This window comes from Melospiza melodia, chromosome 28 (genome assembly GCF_035770615.1).
Source record: "Melospiza melodia melodia isolate bMelMel2 chromosome 28, bMelMel2.pri, whole genome shotgun sequence".
Taxonomy (NCBI): domain Eukaryota; kingdom Metazoa; phylum Chordata; class Aves; order Passeriformes; family Passerellidae; genus Melospiza; species Melospiza melodia.
The window spans coordinates 4,869,419-4,888,540 of record NC_086221.1 but is presented as its reverse complement, the minus strand read 5'-3'; the positions used below and the strand labels follow the sequence as shown (position 1 = coordinate 4,888,540).

The window sequence follows — 19,122 nt, the reverse complement described above, 5'->3', positions numbered from 1 at the left end:
CTGAGCACGAGCTGGCCAAGTTCTCCACCAGCAGTAAAGTGTTGGAGAGGCCACCTCAAAGGAAAGGCTGTCCCAAAACACTGGGAACTGCTCTGGGGTCTGGGTGGGGAGCTGAGGGTCCTGCAGCAGATGGGGGGCACGAGCTTCTCTGGAGGGTTTGGGGTGAGTCCTTCCCACTGTGCTCCATTTGGGATCCCCTGGGCTATGCTGAGCTCCCCTGAGCTCTGCTGGGATCCCTTGGGCTGCCCCTAGGATCCCCTGAACTCTGCTGGGATCCCCCAGAAGTCCACCTGGAATCCCCCTGTCCTATGACAGGATCCCTTGAGCTGTGCTGGGATCCCCCTGTGCTCTGCTGGGATGTCCTGAGCTCTTCTGGGATTCCTTAGGGTGCACCTGGGATCACCTGGGCTGCAACTAGGATCCCCTGAACTCTGCTGGGATCCCCTGAGAACCACCTAGGATGCCCCTGTCCTATGATAGGATCCCTTGAACTCTGCTGGGATCCCCTGGGCTCCATCTAGAACCCCCTGAGCTCTGCTGGGATCCCCCTGTCCTATGCTGGGAACTCCTGAACTCCATCTGGGGATCCCCTGAACTCTGCTGGGACCCCCTGACTCCATCTGGGATCCCCCCTGTCCTATGGTAGGATCCCCTGAGCTCTGCTGGAATCCCCCTGTCCTATGCTGGGATCCTCTGAACTCCATCTGGGGATCCCCTGAGCTCCATCTGGGGATCCCCCTGTCCTCTGCTGGGACCCCCTGACTCCATCTGGGATCCCCCATGCCCACCCCAGGGTCTCTGCAGGATCCAATGCCCAGCTGCTGCCCAGGGAAAAGCTCAAAAGGCGAGGCCTGAAGGTACCAAAGTGCCACAAAAACAGGAGGCCCGAGTGAAGAGAGCTCACAGAATCTTATTTTCATGATAATTTTAATAATATTCCTTTTGCAAAATGAAGCTGAGAAACTAGAAATGCATAAATAGGCAATACACAGAGCCATGAAATGATCCCTTGTCACTACCAGTGTCCTATTCACACATCAGCCTTTCCACAGGCAAAGTTGTTGCTCTTTGTCAATTTAATATGTTGAAGTGGAATTCCTTTTCCTTTCACATACAAACTGGTAAAAAATAAACTTAAAACAGCACTGTTCATGTCTAAGAAATTAAAAAAAAAACAACCAGTTTGAGTTTGAAGTGTAACATTTGAGTGAAGAAGTGAGCTGGAAGTTAAAAACACCTTCAGTCCCCTCATTTATTGCAAGAGGGAGAATCCCAAGGTACACAGACCTGGCTCTTATAAAAGAAACCAAATCTGCAGCGATTTGCATAAAAACTGCTGAGAGCATTTCTCCATTTGATATTGTGCTAAAATATTTCTCTTTACCATGATGGTAAAGCATGGACCATGTCACAGGAATTGTTGTGCTGAGCACACCAAACCCCCAGGGATCTCCCACAGAATTAATTGCTGGATCCACACAAACCATGGCAAACTCAGAGTCTGCCATCTCGAGCTCATTGGTTCCATGAATTTCTTCAACTTCCTTTAACAAGATCAATCTGAAGGCCAGAAATTGTATTTATTTCTAGGACTGACTTGTGTCAGCAAAGAAAACAACTCCTGGAGCTGTAACTCCTTGTGATTCCATGATTTCTAACCAGGAATGCTGGGATGGAGGCAGTGCAAGGGAAGGCACTGCAGAGGTGCCCCAGGGGTTACTGAGGAATTGGGAAATTGTTCTGTTCTCACTCTTTGACCAAAAACCACTCAAGGCCAAACCCTGTGCAAGTGCTTTGTTCAATGGATGGACAGGCAACCCAAACTCAGACTGATTCCAATCTTCCTGCACATTTCCCTCACAAGCTGCTTCTGAAGAAAGTTCTGAGAAGTACTCTAAGAAAAATAAGACAGAACCTCAAAATGAATGCAATGTTAGAAATAGCATATATTACAAATCTTTTCTTGATAGGAACAATCAATAAGAATACATATTAGCTTAAAAACAGTTCAGCAAATGTTGCTGACCTGCAAGAAATCTCAATTCACTATTTACAAATAAGACAAAGTGAATACAGGAAATTTTACACATTTGGTAGTTAATAGGTTATTGTTTGCCGAGTGGTCTATTAGAAACTGATATTTAGGAAGACTGGAAAAACACCCCAACCAGTTATTACCTCTTCAGTCTATATTTAAAGTACAGAAAAGTAGAGAATGAACACTGGAGAGAACATTCTGCCTCGTCAGGGGGTCAGGGACAGATGACAACGCTGAGACTTCTGCCATGGATGCCATTAAAATGTTCTGGGTACAGGAGTTTAATAAATACACCTTGTCCTACTCAAAGGGGTTGGAGCCACCAGCTTAGCCTTTCATCTGCCTCCCATTCCTGCCCTCGCCCATTCAGAACAGTTTAATGATTTTCCTTTCTTCTTCCTTTTGCTATACATGAAATGGAGTAAAGAAAGCAAAACGTCAACAGTTGGATGGACACAGAAGATCAGTTATTCACAGTCCTGCTTCAATGAGATGATCAAAGCAACGACCAACACACACTTGAGTGGACACAGAGGGGATTCCAGGAGCTCTGCTCACAGTTTACACTGCAGTGGAATGCAAGACACAGTCACTGAGTGGGTCCAGTCCTGCAGGTCGTGTCACTACAGTCTTATCTGTACATGGAACATCTCCTATCAAATCTGCTTCTCTTCAACACTCCTCCACCTCTGGCTGTGAGACCAGCATGAGTGCGTCCCCTCCAGCAGGAAAAGAAAGAATATAGCAAGTAATCAAGGAAAAAAAAAATACAAACCACCAAAAATTTACAATACAGGTTTTTTTCCCCTTTTGATGCGAATGTTTTTCTGTACAAGTGTTTTTTGTTATCTAATACTGTTTAAAAAGCTATCAGCTTCTGCAAGATGGCCACTGTAGGCATGATAATATTCCAGGAACACTTAAATAACAGTTTTTACAATAAATTTTAGGTCCATATCATTAGATTACTTTATATGCACTGGTCTCTCATCTGATTTTAGGCGTTTTCTACGTGGTTGTATAAAATCTTCATCGGAGTCCTCAGTTATTTCACCATCATCCTCTTCCTGCTCAAATTCAGGCAAAGGCTGGAAGGTCCTGTCTGAGTAGATCTCTGTAAGTTTATCTTCAAAGTACAATGCAACTGCCTTCCCTGCCTGTGCTACTTCTGAATCAGCCTGTGGATGAAAGAAGACAGGAATATTCACCTGTTGGAAATGCACATCCCTTCACCAAGTGTGCATGGTCTGAAACGCTTACCTTCAAATTAATCTCTTGTGTTTCTGCATAAACTTGAACAACTTTCATCATCTAAAAAGGATACCAGAGTCAAAAAAAATGAAATTATAATCCTTTCTAAAGTTACGAGATCGCACAGGATTGGATGACTAAAGTCAGCCATAACAACAAGACAGTTTGTTATGGTTTGCTAGCTTTAGTTCCCAAACTTAGGCAGCAGGTTTAAAACAGTCTTAGGTGCTAAATAAACCTTCAACAGAACACACAACTTTTGTACAAGTGGCTCCCAGCCATTTTCCACTCATCTCTGCTTTCCTCACAATAAACTGGAAATGCCTGGAAATGATTGTGGGGAATTCTCCTTTGCAGGGAGGAGCTCCAGGAGATTCCCTGGGGATTACCCCACTGGGATTTCTGCTTTGGAAAAGCATTTGGCTTAGAGGCACTCGACATGATGCTGCTGTGAGAGGTCAGAGTGACTCAACTTTTGCCATGAGCCAGGCAAGCTGAAACACATTTATTTTCTTTTTTAAAAAAAGTTTAAAAATCACCACATCCTTCAGTCCTTCCTCCCTTGTTGTACTCTGGTCTCTAAGAGCTGCAGCATGTTTTCCTCTAGAGTGGATGCTTCATTAATTCCCCTGATTGAGAAGTTCACATAATTAAATTACCTCATGAACCTCCTCTAATGCAGGGACATAAAGGAGTCAGGGCTGTCAAAATCCCAAATGCTTGTGAGCAGTTCCAGCATCACATCATTGACCCTGATTTTTCCTAGGGAGGTTTTAATTGCAGCTTTGTGCAGTTCCTTCAGTTTCCTTCTGCACAGGGCCAGAAATGCAGCCCAAACACTGCAAGTCCAGGTTACATTTTGCAGAGAAATAAGAAATATTGGCTGCTTTCTGCATTTTAAGGTCAGAATAAAGCCACTCCTTGTGATGTCTTTTGTCATTCTTGCTTTAAAGCATCTCAAAGATTAGGAACCCCCTTAGCTCCTACTCACTTTCAGCCCAATATCACCTTTTTTTAATTTATGTTCAGATTATTTTCCCACTGCTCAGTAACATTCAGGTCATTTATCTCCCCAAGTCACATTTCAGGTGTAAGGGATATTTCATTATTAGATGGGATCATTGCAAAATTAGTAAAAAATATGACCCCATACCCAAATTATTCACTTAAAACTGATTTTTGTGAGAGCCCAACCACCAAGGAGTTTAAGCAGGAAGGTTAATAAAAGCCGTAAGGGCCACAAAGCTTTGTTTGATTCATTTGTGTGAGGTACTAAAACCAGAATAACTTCAGAAAGGCAGATTTCTCCCCAGTAGAGGAAGTTTCTCAACAGATTCTACCTTGTTCCATGAGTGTAAACCAATTACCTGGGCAGCTTGAGACACTTTTAAGGATTCTTTGATTGTCTTTATGGCACTTCCTAAGCACTTCTACAATCAATCTGCTGCACAGTAACCAGGTCACCCTGCTCCTCATTCACAGAGACCACTGAATGCATTTTAATAGTTCCCTCTGCTCTCCCAATTTAATTAAAAATGAGAAGTTACTCTGCAATTGCCTTGAGTTTGGTTTGGTTTTCAAGTATCTGATTCAGCATCTGCTCCAAAAGCAGAAGTTACAGCTGGAAGCAGAGCTTTTCATGGGAGAAGCTGCACAACCAGGTAGAAATAAATCTTCATTTAAAGGACAGATGGTGCTCAGATTGGAAGTTAACATACTTCATTAAACCTTTCACAGTTCTTGAAGATCAGCCGCACGTCGGCCACGAAGTCCTCGGGGGTCTGGTAGTGTTGGGAATGTTTCTTCTGCAGTTTCTTCTTCACCGTGGATAAATCCATGGGTTTCTTTATGATTTTATAATAGTTTGGTATCTGGAAAAAACCAACAGTGATTTAGCACTGAATGGCTGCAGAGCTCACAGCTGAATTTCCACACTGAAGGTATCAATCCCTTATCTCATTTCAGGCACGTTCAGCAAAGCAGAACAATTTCCCATTTTCCTTTCCTCAAACTGAACTTTAAAAGTTCTTTGTAAGAGTATGGAGTGACAGGACAAGGGGGATTGGTTTTAAATTGAAGGGGGGTAGATTGAGATTGGATATTGGGGTAAAATCCTTCCCTGTGAGGGTGGGCAGGCCCTGGCACAGCTGTGGCTGCCCCTGGATCCCTGGCAGTGCCCAAGGCCAGGCTGGACAGGGCTGGGAGAACCCTGGGACAGTGGAAGGTGTCCCTGCCATGCCAGATGTGGGATTGGAAGAGCTTTAAGGTCCTTTCCAACCCAAACCACTCTGGGATTCTCTCTAACCTTCAGTGTCTCTCACAGCACCACAAAGCTTTTCATTACTTACTTCTTTTACAGCTGAAAACACAAGAGTCAAAGCAGTTTATTCCCTCCTCTCATTCACAAATTTGTCCAAAAAGCCCTCCTAAAGCATTTTGAGTTTCATGGGTAGCCTGAGACATCTTGTTCCAATTCAATAACTGCTAATTGGAAGTATTTTTAAATATCTGGGTTTGAGACTGGGAGTGAAGCATCTGCCTGGAGCAGCTCCAGAATCAGCTGCTCTCCCTCTCAGCCCCATGAAATGCTGGATGGCTGCCAGAACTTTCAGACTGATCCCAAATCCAGCTCCAGACTCTCAGGGCTGTTACCCCACACAGAATTACAGAATTCCCCAGGTGTTTGCAGGACACTCACCGAGGCTGGGACTGGCTCCTGGAACTCAATGCTCAGCTCGTGGCAGTACAGGTAAAGCAGGAGGCGTTCACATTTCTTAAAAAGAAACAAACAAGGTCAGATTAATATTCTTAATTTATCCCTAGCCCAGGAATTCATACATCCAAATTCTAAATAGGCTTCTAATTTAACAGCATAGTAGAAAATTTAAATGCAACTCCCTCAACTTAATTTAAAAAGGTAAAGTTCTTAGGAGGGCAGAGTTGGGAGGCAGAAGCCCATTCACTGTTCACAAATTTCCTCTTTGTTTTCTCCCTCCTAACCAAAAATTTAGGGCTGAAGTCAAGCATGGAGAGACATGCTAATATACTGCAAATTTTAAAATAAAATACCAACTACAAGCACTTTTACTGCTTTTGTCCAATCACAACCACATGTCACAGGAAAGGACTGAGCTGCAGATTTTTCCCCACAAGACAAAACTGAACAATCTGAAAGCAGAGCCAGTGTTTCTATAAAATCCTTGTTGAAATATTTTTCCTTGCTTTACATGTAATTCCTTTAGAGGAATTTGATTTGATGATACTCCTAACACTACACAGAGGCTGACTAATAAAGCTCAAAATAATTCTGATTGTCAAGATCATTAAAATTCCCCAAGAATGCACCTGAACACTCCCAGCACCTCTCACAGAATGCACTTAACACACCAAGCTCCCAGAAATATTTTATGAAGGTGACACCAATGCCTAATGCAAAGGACTTTTAATCAAGTGCATGTTAAATGATGCATTTAAATACAGAATTTGTGTTCGTGCTGAATTTTAGCTCCTCACTGATTACAGTCCCAAGGCACTGGGGCACTCCCACAGTCACCAACACCTGGAGATGCGGCCACAGCAGGAAAAATCTCATTTGGGGTGTTTTACAAAGCCTTAACAACATTTAATTTGCTTCAGCCAAAGCAAAACCATCTCCAGTCAGTGAGGGGGAGCTGATGTGAACAAAGCATTTTCCTGGGAAGCAGACTGCTGCAGGTTTGACACCCACCCTTTGGTCCACGGGACTCAGGCCTTGTGCTGTCTTGCCTTTCTTGCTGTGCTGGGAATTGTCACAATCATATTCCACTTCAGGTTTGCTCAGGTCTCTGCAGAATGTACATATCCACTCTCCACTAAAGAGAAAAACACAATTATTGCACACATCCAGGGATAAATTCTCATCAGCAATGACTACAAACAGTTTTAATTCATTCTTAAAGATTCACATTCTACTGCAGTGAAGACTTGGATACCCAAAGCCAAGGATTGACCCTTAATGCTCACAATAATTCTGCCAGTCAAGGTCACTTTTCCTGCCTTCATATGATGCTTTAACACCTTATAAAGTATTAACTTTACAGCACACCCTTCTCACCTTGCCTTAAAATGAACTTTACACACCAGCATCCCATTGTGAGACTTTACACAAACAGATAAACAGAACGGGATTCTGTTATCAGATAAACACTGATCAGCTGTGGGGATCTCTAGCAGGTCAGAGAAAAGTTGGGAAGTCTCTTTTCCCAGCCTGGTGCTTGAAGAAAGAGTCAGAGCTCTTCATTTCTTGGTCTCAAGGTTGTTTATTGTATTTTATCTATAAAATTCTTTCTCCTGCCCTGCCCAGGTCCATCCAGCAGGACAGTTCCAGGCACTCTGCCTGCCCTCAGGGCAGTGTTATGTCTTTATACTAAAAGCTACCTGTACAATATTTACAATTACTTCCCAATACCTATCACCTATGTTAGACAGTGAGCTTCTACTCTAAACCAATCTGTAAGTGCCAAAATCACAGCAGAAGATGGAGGGCAAGAATAAGGAGAAAGGCTGGACATGCCCAGTTCCCTCCATCTTGCCTCCTGAAGCCCCATTCTAAAAACCCCAAAATCTACTTTTCCACCTTGTGATAAATTCACTATCATTCGACTTAATTTGTCATGGCTTGCAGATCTTCATCTAAGGTTGGTGATTTGCTCCATGGGTCATAATCAAACCCACACAGGGGCATTTTGGGCTCTGAGCCCCCTGGCAGGGGTCTTGGCTGCTCAGGACAGCCAGAGGGATACTCTGGGTCTGGACAATCAGCTACACATAAATAACTCAGGCAAGGCCTTGGAAATACCATATTTTTTGTAGTATAAATATGTGATATTGTTGTAGTATAAGAAACCCCCCCTGATTTTGGAGGCAACACCACTTCGGGTTCCGTGCCCACCCCGCCGCCGCTGCTGCTGCTGTGGGTACCTGGGGAAGCTGAGCAGCGTGGGGACGTGGCAGGTGAGGTGGAACACCTTGGGGCACTTCTCACAGCACAGCAGGTCCCCCCCATTCTGGCACACAGCACACCAGTCCTCGTTGGGGTCGTCGTCCTTGCTGCTGCCCTCCCCTGCCACGCGGGCCGAGCGGTGCATGAGGCTGCGCACGGGCGACTTGCCGTTCACCAGCCCGTGCCCAGACTGCTTGCAGCTCTCGCTCAGCTCTGCTGGCTCTGTCTTCACGTGGTTCTCCAGGCTGCCCAAAGCTTCCAGCTCGCTCTCCAGGTGTAAGTTGGTGGATAGTGGTGGTGTCAAGCTGCTCTCGGGGCTGCTGAGCTGCAATGAAAGCAGCACGTGGGAAAGCAGGGTTGGTTTTATTGCAGGATATTCAAAATCCTCCCACTATTCAAAGGCACCATGCTCACATCCCAAAAACCCATGGGAAATCATGCAGTATTGAAAACTGCTTTTTTACATGTCCTTTCTTTGTAGAAAGCTCTCATTTCTTCTGATATATAACAAGAGAAATGCTGTAACAAGCCAAACACACTGAGTCATTAAAAGCTGTTAATGACAACTTGATTGTCATTAGGAAAAATCCTCAACTCCACCACCCTGCTCCCTGTACACAATCCTGTTCAATCAAGCACAGCTGGGAAACACTGAAAAAGATTATTTGCTAATTATTTGATTTATACTTTAAGAACTTTTGATTGACTGGAGGTTTCCTGAATGCAATTACTTATATGGGAATGTCTACTATCAATGGGTGACTCACAGCTTTTAATAATTAGGGATTAAAAGCAGCAAATACACTCTATTACACTTCATTTTGATGATTGAAGATAAAATTTACATTAGAGGCCACTCTGTGCCTGGCAGAGCATTACCAAGGAGAAAATACCTCTTAAAATGAAGCTTCAGAGTAAAAATACCTTTTTTTCCCCCTTTTTAAATTCTTAAACTGCTGCCAGGAAAACACTGAGCATAAACTAACTTTACCATGCAAGCACTCCTTCTGCCATCCTCTGTTTTTTCCTGCTTTACTGTTCCTGAGAAGCTGCAGATCTCTTCCTCTGTGCCTGGCTCTTGCTTTACTTTCACCTGGTCAGCCTTGAAGCCAATGCCAGTTTTGTCAGCAGTCCTGCCTGAGGAGCCACAGCTGCAGAGACATCAGCACATCACCAGATAAATAAGAGGAAAAATCAACAGGGCAAAGAAATTCAGGTAACTGTTTCCCAAAAGAAAGGCAAAGGGTGGCAGCACATTTAAAGAAGTGCAGGAAAAAAATTTAGAATATAAATCTTCATGTAAGTATTTTTCTATTCCTCAGTCACAGTTATGACAAAGCACAATTTGCCAATTGCCAATTTTTTTTTTTGGAATTATTCATGTCTGATTTTTTTAGCCTGACATTGTTAATGTGACACTCACCTTCCTCTGCTGCCTGTGCTGGAGGTGCTGGGGGGCCTCACAGGAGTGTGGGAGTTGGATAAACCTGCAAAGAAGCAGCACAGAACTGATTTGGCACAAGCTTACATTCACTGACTGGTGCTGAGTAACCCCAGAAATGCTGCAGGAATATCCCAATTTCCCAAGTCACCTAAGCCAGCTGTTCTCAGTCTTGTGATCACAACAAATCCAGCACATCACATTCAATAAAAAATGACAACACACAGTTCTTAGAGCCCCAATAATTATTTCACCTAATCCAAACAGTGCTAAAGCCTTCAAACCATTACACCCTCAAATTTTATGCACTGAGAGCCACTAATAATGTCAAAAAAGCAGCCCCTGCATGGTTTGCATGCAGGTTTGGAGAAACACAGAAAGCCCCACATTCATTGACAGGATCTTACAAGTCTTGTAGAGAAAACCAAGAGAAACATCAAATCCCAGAGTGGTTTGGGTTGGAAAAGACCTTAAATCCCATCCAGTCCCACCCCTGCCATGGCAGGGACACCTTCCACTGTCCCAGGGTGCTCCAAACCCATCCAGCCTGGCCTTGGGCACTGCCAGGGATGCAGGGGCAGCCACAGGTGCTCTGGGCAGTGCCAGGGCCTGCCCACCCTCACAGGGAAGGATTTCTTCCCATTGACTGAAATAATCTTCTTACTTATAAAAATGGACATTTTCAATGTTAAAATACCTCAGTATTAAGTACTGGTGACTTAATTTGTTCATATGCATAAGAAAAGCTCTACTAATTAGTTATACTCAGAATGACCCTGACAGTGTCTCTATATGGATATATATAAATATATATAAATATATAAACATATAAATATATATAAAATATACATATATATCTATAAATATATATATATATCTGGAATAGTGCATCCATGTGCTAGCAGTTTGTTACTATAAAGACATCTCTAAGGAAAGGTAAAATTTAAATTTCTGGAAGAATCTATTTCTGAGCAAAACTGATTTGAAATAGAACATTTCTTCCCTTCTGGCAGGAAATGCTAAGCAATTATTTTCAACTTAAACAGCAGAAATAGCCATCACATTCTGGAATAACTAGAAAAACCCATCAGATTTACCTGATGACCCTGGAGACAGAGCTGAAGGTCCTGGGGAGGGATTCATGGTGCTGGTGGGCTGTGGGGGGAGGTGGCTGCCTGTGATGTACCTACTTAGCAGATTATCTAAACTACTGGAACCAGCATCTTCCAGCTGAGGAGGAAAAACAAAAACCTGGATCAGACAGGTCTCATTCACACCTTTAAATTGTGATCACTGGAATTGTTCCCTCTACCTTCAAGGAAATCAGCAAATATTTTTATCAGTTTCATGCAGAAATCAGGCTTTCAAACAAGTAGCATTTTTCAAAAGCTCCTAAATTTGAGGCTTTTTTCCAGTATGATCCTGGGCTGTACTTACACAGGGTCACTGCAAACTTTCTGCTCAGTGTGTCAGTCACACACATGGAGCTGTGTTAGTCATGAAACACCAGATTTCTGAGGCTGCAGAAGTTATTCCATAATTAAGATATTAAGGGAGGCCATAATCTTGTCTTTCCTTAACATGATGGGAAATCTCCCACTCACTTTTCAAACAGATTTTTGCACTTGTTAAACCCAAGGAAACAGGGACTTTGTTGCTGTAACTGCTTAAATGTGTTAAATTCAATAATGTGTTTGAAACACACTGCATTCCAAGTGGGTTTTAATGACTGTGCCAGCAGCTTGAAGGACTAATACCTCCTATCCACCAAACCCAACTAAAATCCATAACAGCTATTGCATGAACAGGTATAAAAAGAAGAGTATCTCAGCAGAATTCTGCATTTTCAGTGCACCTGGAAGTTGCATGGTAATGATTTGTTCTAACTCAGCACTGCAGGCTGCTCACACTGAGATGGGATTCCTCCTCCCACCATTCTCACATCAAAAATGACCTGCAGCCTCCTGAGAACACTGAACACACCAGCCCTGAACATTTAAGAGTTGCAAAGTTGCAGCTGATATTCCAGCAGATCATCTTGGATGAAATTTATTTTGTTTCCTGTATGGTGACCAAATATCTCCTGGGTTTTACAGGGACATTTCAATGCCAAGGTCCTGTTCTCATCTATCATCCTCCTCCCCTCCCTGCAGAAAACACATTACTTTTATTTTATTTGCCTCCACATGTACATTAAACTGTGCTTTTCACCTCTCCAAATGAGCTTCAGAATCTACCTCAGCCTGTGTCCCCTCTCTGTGGGACAATGGGACATGTCCCCTCTGTGCTTCCTTCTAGAACATCCAAGAGAAACTCCAGGCAGCTTTAACCCTGAATAAATCACCATTCAGGGCACTCAAAATACATCACCATTAATTATTCCATCTTCCCACAAGATGGTCTTGTGGAAGAAAGGAAGTGAACACAGATTTGGGATTAATTAAAGTGTAAATTTTACTACAGGACACATTAAAAAATGATTAATCTAAAGGTTACTAGGTGGAGCAGGTCAGCCCTACATGGATAAACCAGCTGCATGCCTAAGAGAAAGGCTGAAGATGATAATTCTACAACTTTAAATTCTAATTACAGCATTCCATGGCCAAATCCTGGTACCCAACTATAAAACCAGAGAAGGAGGAGCAGCACTGACCTGGATGGGGGAGAGGTCCTGCAGGGAGGGCAGGTTCTCCAGGTTGATGATGGAGAATTTTTGTAATATTGGAGAACTTTTTGCACTATTTTAGAGGTGAAATGAATTTGAATTCTACAACTTTAAATGCTAATTACACCATTCCATGGCCAACTACTATTGGCCAACTTTAAATTCTAATTACACCATTCCATGACCAAATCCTGGTACCCAACCACAAAACCAGAGAAGGAGAAGCAGCACTGACCTGGATGGGGGAGAGGTCCTGCAGGGAGGGGTAGGTTCTCTGGGTTGGTAATGGAGAACTTTTTGCAGTATTTTAGAGGTGAAATTATTTTGATTTTACACCTTTAAATGCTAATTACATTAATTATTAAAGTCCTGGCATCTAACCACAAAAGCAGAGCAGGAGCAGCAGCACTGAGCTGGATGGGGAGGATGTCTAGCAGCAAGGGCAGACATCAACATCCACGTTGGTGACAGAGAACAACTTTTGCAGTATTTTAGAGGTGAAATAAGTTTCAATTCTACAACTTTACACCATTCCATGACCAAATCCTGGTACCCAACTACAAAAGCAGAGCAGGAGGAGCAGCACTGACCTGGATGGGGGAGATGTCCTGCAGGGAGGGGTAGGTTCTCTGGGTTGGTAATGGAGAACTTTTTGCAGTATTTTAGAGGTGAAATTATTTTGATTTTACACCTTTAAATGCTAATTACATTAATTATTAAAGTCCTGGCATCTAACCACAAAAGCAGAGCAGGAGGAGCAGCACTGACCTGGATGGGGGGGATGTCTAGCAGCAAGGGCAGACATCAACATCCACGTTGGTGACAGAGAACAACTTTTGCAATATTTTAGAGGTGAAATAAGTTTCAATCCTACAACTTTACACCATTCCATGACCAAATCCTGGTACCCAACTACAAAAGCAGAGCAGGAGGAGCAGCACTGACCTGGATGGGGGAGAGGTCCTGCAGGGAGGGGTAGGGTTCTCTGGGTTGGTAATGGAGAACTTTTTGCAGTACTTTAGAGGTGAAATTATTTTGATTTTACACCTTTAAATGCTAATTACATTAATTATTAAAGTCCTGGCAGCCAACCACAAGAGCAGAGCAGGAGGAGCAGCACTGACCTGGATGGGGGGGATGTCTGGCAGTGAGGGCAGGTTCTCCAGGTTGGTGATGGAGAACTTTTGCAATGTTTTAGAGGTGAAATGAGTTCAAAATCTACAACTTTACACCATTCCATGACCAAATCCTGGCAGCCAACCACAAGAGCAGAGCAGGAGGAGCAGCACTGACCTGGATGAGGGAGATGTCCTGCAGGGAGGGCAGGTTCTCTGGGTTGGCGATTGAGAATTTTTGCAATATTTTAGAGATGAAATGAGCTTGGATTCTACACCTTTACACCATTCCATGACCAAATCGTGGCAGCCAAGCACAAGAGCAGAGCAGGAGGAGCAGCACTGACCTGGATGGGGGGGATGTCTGGCAGCGAGGGCAGGTTCTCCGGGTTGGTGACGGACGGGATGAGCTCGATGGCCGACACGGACGGGCTGGTGGGGCCGCGGTTGGCGCTGGCCATGGTGGCCGTGGTGGGGCTGGTGGGGTTGATGGTGCTGTTGTGCACCGAGACCACCGGGAAGGGCCCGGCGTGGCCGGGGTTGGAGTGCTGGGGAGACACAGACACCGCGCTGGGCACGGGGCCACCACGGCCCCCACTGCCCTGAACCCAAGCACAGCCAGCACAGCTCTGAGGGCAGGGAAACTGCTCCTCTTCCTCACTTGGACAGCAAAAACACCTGATGTGGCTCCATTTTAAACACACAGCGCTTCTCCCACCAAGTATATAGTGGTATTTTCTTAAAGCAGTTACTTCCTCCAAAGATAGCTTTAGAGTTCACATCTGATTTTTTCTTGAACTGTTTCACTTTTGGTATTTCAGTCACATTAACATGCACTGTCAAGGATTTTTATTCTTAATGGCATGCAGAGCTCTGCATCAATGCTTCAGGTGTGAATTTAAAACCACTTCAGCAGCTGATTTAATCAAAACCCCTCAACTCCATCACTTTGAACTCCACTACTCCTCACTATTCCCTAATAAACCTCTGAATGTTCTTTTCAGCTGAAAAGTGAAAAAAGAAACATTTTACTTCCCAGAACTAAACTGCAACACAAACATTTCATTTAATTTCGTTTCCACCCCTAAGGTTTGAATTTCCTTCCATTCAGCAAAACCGTCACAGCACAGTAATGCAACATGGAAAAGAAGCATATAAATGAGTGTAGCTGTGAGCTACAGGGGGACAGATAAACACATTTACAGCTGCAATGAAAGGCTGGCACAATGGCACAATGAAGCATGTACACAGGATATACTTGTCTTTGAAGGTGAGGTTGCATCATGGAGTACTGAGGTCCATTGTGGCGTGGGATTCCTGGAATACGAGCAGCATTCTGAGCCATTCTCATCTGGTGTGCTTGGAAAGCCCCACAGTTCATGTTACCCCTCTGCATGGTCTGCATGCTGATCAACCTGGGAGGCTGCAAGGGTTTGGGTTTTTTAAAATCTGTGCTTTTAACACGGAGAAAAGAAGCCCATCTCTTTCCACAGCAGTAGCAACATAACATCAAGCAAAGCAAAGAGCTGTCACATTAAAATATCTCAAATCTCAGAAGATTTTAGTCTGTAAATCGCTTTGTAAGTTTAGATCTGACAGGGCAATTTTAAATCTCAGTGCTATGGTGAAATAAAGCGAAAGAAGGTGAAATAAGAACACACAAAGGACTCACCTGCTGCTGCAGGACTTGGGGGCTGCTCTGCCTGGGCACAGAGGCAGAGGAAGGCTGGGCCATCCTCATCTGCTGCAGCTGCTGGTGCTTTTGGGCATACACCTGCTGCTGCATGTGCTGCAGCCGAAGCTGGGCCAGGTTGATTTGTCCTGGAGCTTTGTTGACGTGGTTTGTTCCTGGAGGATTTTGCCCAACCACTACATTGGGAGTGTAACTAGGGGTTGGTTTATTTTCAATGACCAGGTTACCTACAAAAAGCCAAAGAAGCAACCAACAGTTAGATCTCATCATCCTCCAAAGGCTGACATATGTGGAATATTCTGGAATTTCTATGCAGTTTTTTCAGAGCAATTTAAGCTTGAAAGCTTAAAAATTTAAATTTAAAAATTAAATATAATTTAAAAAAATTAAAATTTAAGTTCTTTGTGTCTTCAATAACCAGACACAATAAAAGCAAAAAGAGAACTCATACTACAAGAACAGACAGCAAAATTAAAAATATGATCTGTGAGGGAAGAGTGAAAGAACTGGAACTGCACAGGCTAAAAGCCACAACAGACAGAAATGACTTCTCTGCTTTCACAAGAAATGGACAAGATGAGAAATAAAAGAGAAAAAAGCCACGCTGAGTATAAACTTTCTATGTCTAAAGAAGCAAAGCCTGAAAAGAGATATTTGAGTGTCCCACCACTGAGTGACTCCAAACAGGTTCTACAAACACAACATCAAACACTGTTACAAGCAAGTCCTGTCTGGCTCCAGTGTCATGGACCAGGCTGCCTCTCAAGGTAACTCCTGTCCTATTTTTATGTGGAAAGGCAAAATGTTGATTTTTTTAAATCAATTTGTGAATGTGCACTCAGCAGAATCTGCATGTCCCTTTTTATTAAGGTTGGCAGTTTCCTTTCTGCCCCAGAGAATAAACACTCTTGACTGAAGACAGGAACACCCCAACCTGGATGGTGGACACAGAGAAAGTGAGCACACACAAAAACTGGTATTTTGTTAGATTTTCCATGAAATTTTTATCCCACAGAGAAGTTCACAGGCAGGTGCTAACAGGTATCTTTGTGTCACTGTGCTCTGCCCTCTTCTCTCATTCCAAACCTGCACTTTGCAAACTCTAAGTGGAAATGGCACAGGACCAGTGTGAAATCCAGAGATGCTGTGGCTGCCCCATCCCTGGAAGTGTCCAAGGCTGGACAGGGCTTGGAGCAGCTGGGACAGTGGAAGGTGTCCCTGCCATGGCAGGGGGTGCAGTGAGATGACTTTTAAGGTCCTTTTCAACCCAAACCACTCTGTGATTAGGGCCATTCCTAGAACCAATCCCAGTACAATATCCATTGTATCCTGGAAAACAATATCCATTTAGAGAAAGCTCTGCTAAAAGAAAGAACAGAGCAGATAAGGAGAATAATCAGGGCTGGGTGGATTATGAGAGTTTATCGTCAACAGAATTTTTGCCTCCTGCGTTCAGAGACACTGCACTCACTCCTGTTGGATGAATATCCTCAATTCAAGGGAGTTTTCCCACTATCAGAGATGAAACAAGCAGGGTTTCTCACCCAGATTGACCACGTTCTTGGCCCAGAAGGTGGGGTCACAGTGGAAGCGGATGGCGCCGTTGGCAGCAGGGACGGGGTCACAGCGAGCCTTCAGGATGTGCCTCAGCTGGAAGGTTATCTGAGAGAAAACAAAAAAACAAAAACACTGCTGCTGACAGAGAAACCAAGAATGAGAAACGAGTGTGTGTTTAGGCCACGGAACACCAACAAGGACGGGCAGCAGCAAGTTTTGGTACACAGCCTGGGAAATTCTCAATTTGTCAGGAAAATCCCACATTGTACAATTTCTTTACTCTGAGGATTGCAGAGCAGCACTGTTACAGCACAACATTATTGAGATGAGTCCAGGGAAACACTGAGGTGCCTTCAAAGAGCTGACCCCATTCCTTGCACACCAACACTCCCTAAACCCTTCTGGTAAAGAGTGAATTGTTGCACAATTGCTTGGCTCTGCTGTAAGATCTGAAGATAGGGTGCCATGATGGACCCACATGGCAGAACTGACCCAGTTGGTATCCTCTGGATTACCAACATTTGACCTCATTTGTGTCTTAATCTCACTCTGGATATATTTGATTCCCCTGCTCCTCTGTGTTTGTGGCTCAGGACAAGTTCCCAGACTGGGAAAGTTATGGTGAGCACATCCCTGGGCTTGCACATGCAGAACTGGGTGTATTCATGTCAATAAAAGTGAATTATCCTGCTGGTTACCAACACTTGACTTTGTGTCTTACCTCACTCTGGGTATATTGGAACTTTTTGCCTCTCTGGACACAGGGATTGGGACAGAATTGCATAGCCAGGTCTGTGCAGTCACACAAGGAGTGGCTGAGGGCACTTTGTTCTGCTGGAGAAGAGGAGCCTGAGGAATTCCTGACTTGGATTCCTATCAGAGAATGTTTTGTGACATTTCTTGAGCTCTCAGCTTAATTATTACCTATGTGACTGTCTCTTCAAGTGTGTAACATTTCTAAGTTTCACAATGTTGTGTTCTGGGAGCCTCACTGGGGGCTGCAGCTTCTTCCTCAAAGGGACAGCTCTGACCTCTGTGAGCAGGGACAGGACCCAGGGAAGGGCTGGAGCTCCCAGGGGAGTTTAGGTTGGATTTTAGGGAAAGATTCCTCCCTCAGACGGTTCTGGGCACTGCCTCAAGGCTGCCAGAGCTCCAGGAGCATTTGGACAACACTCCAGGGATGCCCAGGGTGGGATTTTGGGGTGTCTGTGCAGGGCAGGGGCTGCACTGGATGATCCATGTGGTAATCACACATCCTCTGAATAGAGAGACACAGCTCTCTCCCAGGATTTTCCTGGGAAGCTCAGAGAAAAGAATGAGAAACAATTCTTATCTTCACTTGCTGCACCTGCTGTTGTACACATGTGGAATGTATCATGGACATTTGTTTACCAAACTTCTTAACTGGACAGTGGATGGTGTTTGGATTGATTGACCAATTAAGTAAAAGCTGTACTGGACTGTCTGGAAGGGGATGAGCTTCTTGAGGAGTATAATACAGTACAACATAGTACAATAAAGTGATTGATCAGCCTTCTGTAATCATGGAGTCAATGCTGATTATTCCCTGATTATGGAAACCCCCAGCACACAGGGAATATTTCTCTGTCTGCTCTGGGGTGCCCTGACCCCAGGGGAGCACTGACTTTGACCCTCATCCATGGAGAAAGTTTCCTACACTTTAAGATAGACCAGAATCCACAAAAGTGTGAAATAGATTATACAGAGTAGTGTAGGTGTGTCACTTAATGAGAAATTGAGGTTTTGGGATTTTTAGCATGTGGTGGATGGTAGCAAGATGGAGGGCACAGGGTGTTGTCCTGGGTTTCTTCTTCTTCCTCCTTCTCCATGGGTTTGGGTGGCATTTTGTAATTGGGCAGAAAAATCTGCACTGGAGGCTCTGTGGGATCAGTTACTGGGTTAAAAGGGAAAATAATCCAGGTGTCTGTTCTTAATTGGATGGTTTAGTCTTAAAAGACCTTGAACAAGAGACTGTTGGCCATTTTGTGCCTTCTAATGAAAACCTGCCCAACTCACAGCAGTGAGACTGTTCTACTGATAAAAAATAATGAATATCTGAGTCTGAACATGAACTACCATCTCAAATGCCTTCAATCCAGACCCAGAGAACCCCAGAACTGGTACCCCCACACCTGATCAGTGCTTGCTGGTGCCACGAGTCCCTGGCAGCCCCAGGTGGCCTCACCAGGCGTTTGCTGTAGAGCAGGGCAGTGCTGCTGCCACTGGCAATGGCCCAATTCGTGAAGTTCATCACGTGCTTCACTTGTCTGGACAGCCCAGTGATGTCATTCTGCTGCTGGAGCAACTTCATCTGCCTCTCCTTGGTGACATTCTGCAAAGAAACAGAGGCTTTACTGCAA

General features: G+C 44.1%; 1 protein-coding gene across 1 annotated transcript in view; it reads right to left on the bottom strand.

Annotated features, from left to right (window-relative positions):
* Positions 1–910: 910 nt before the first annotated feature.
* Positions 911–19,122, bottom strand: part of TRIM33 (tripartite motif containing 33) — a 46,867-nt gene continuing 28,655 nt past the window's right edge. Inside the window, exons 7-20 of the mRNA XM_063178163.1 lie at positions 18,948–19,094; positions 16,729–16,846; positions 15,164–15,411; positions 14,750–14,914; positions 13,839–14,039; positions 10,809–10,941; positions 9,694–9,757; positions 9,262–9,421; positions 8,249–8,595; positions 7,017–7,140; positions 5,988–6,062; positions 5,008–5,160; positions 3,299–3,349; positions 911–3,216 (exon numbers count right to left, since the gene is read on the bottom strand). Of these exons, the coding sequence (XP_063034233.1) occupies positions 3,004–3,216; positions 3,299–3,349; positions 5,008–5,160; positions 5,988–6,062; positions 7,017–7,140; positions 8,249–8,595; positions 9,262–9,421; positions 9,694–9,757; positions 10,809–10,941; positions 13,839–14,039; positions 14,750–14,914; positions 15,164–15,411; positions 16,729–16,846; positions 18,948–19,094 (2,199 nt within the window). The 3' untranslated portion in view covers positions 911–3,003. The remainder of the gene's footprint in view (positions 3,217–3,298; positions 3,350–5,007; positions 5,161–5,987; positions 6,063–7,016; positions 7,141–8,248; positions 8,596–9,261; positions 9,422–9,693; positions 9,758–10,808; positions 10,942–13,838; positions 14,040–14,749; positions 14,915–15,163; positions 15,412–16,728; positions 16,847–18,947; positions 19,095–19,122) is intronic.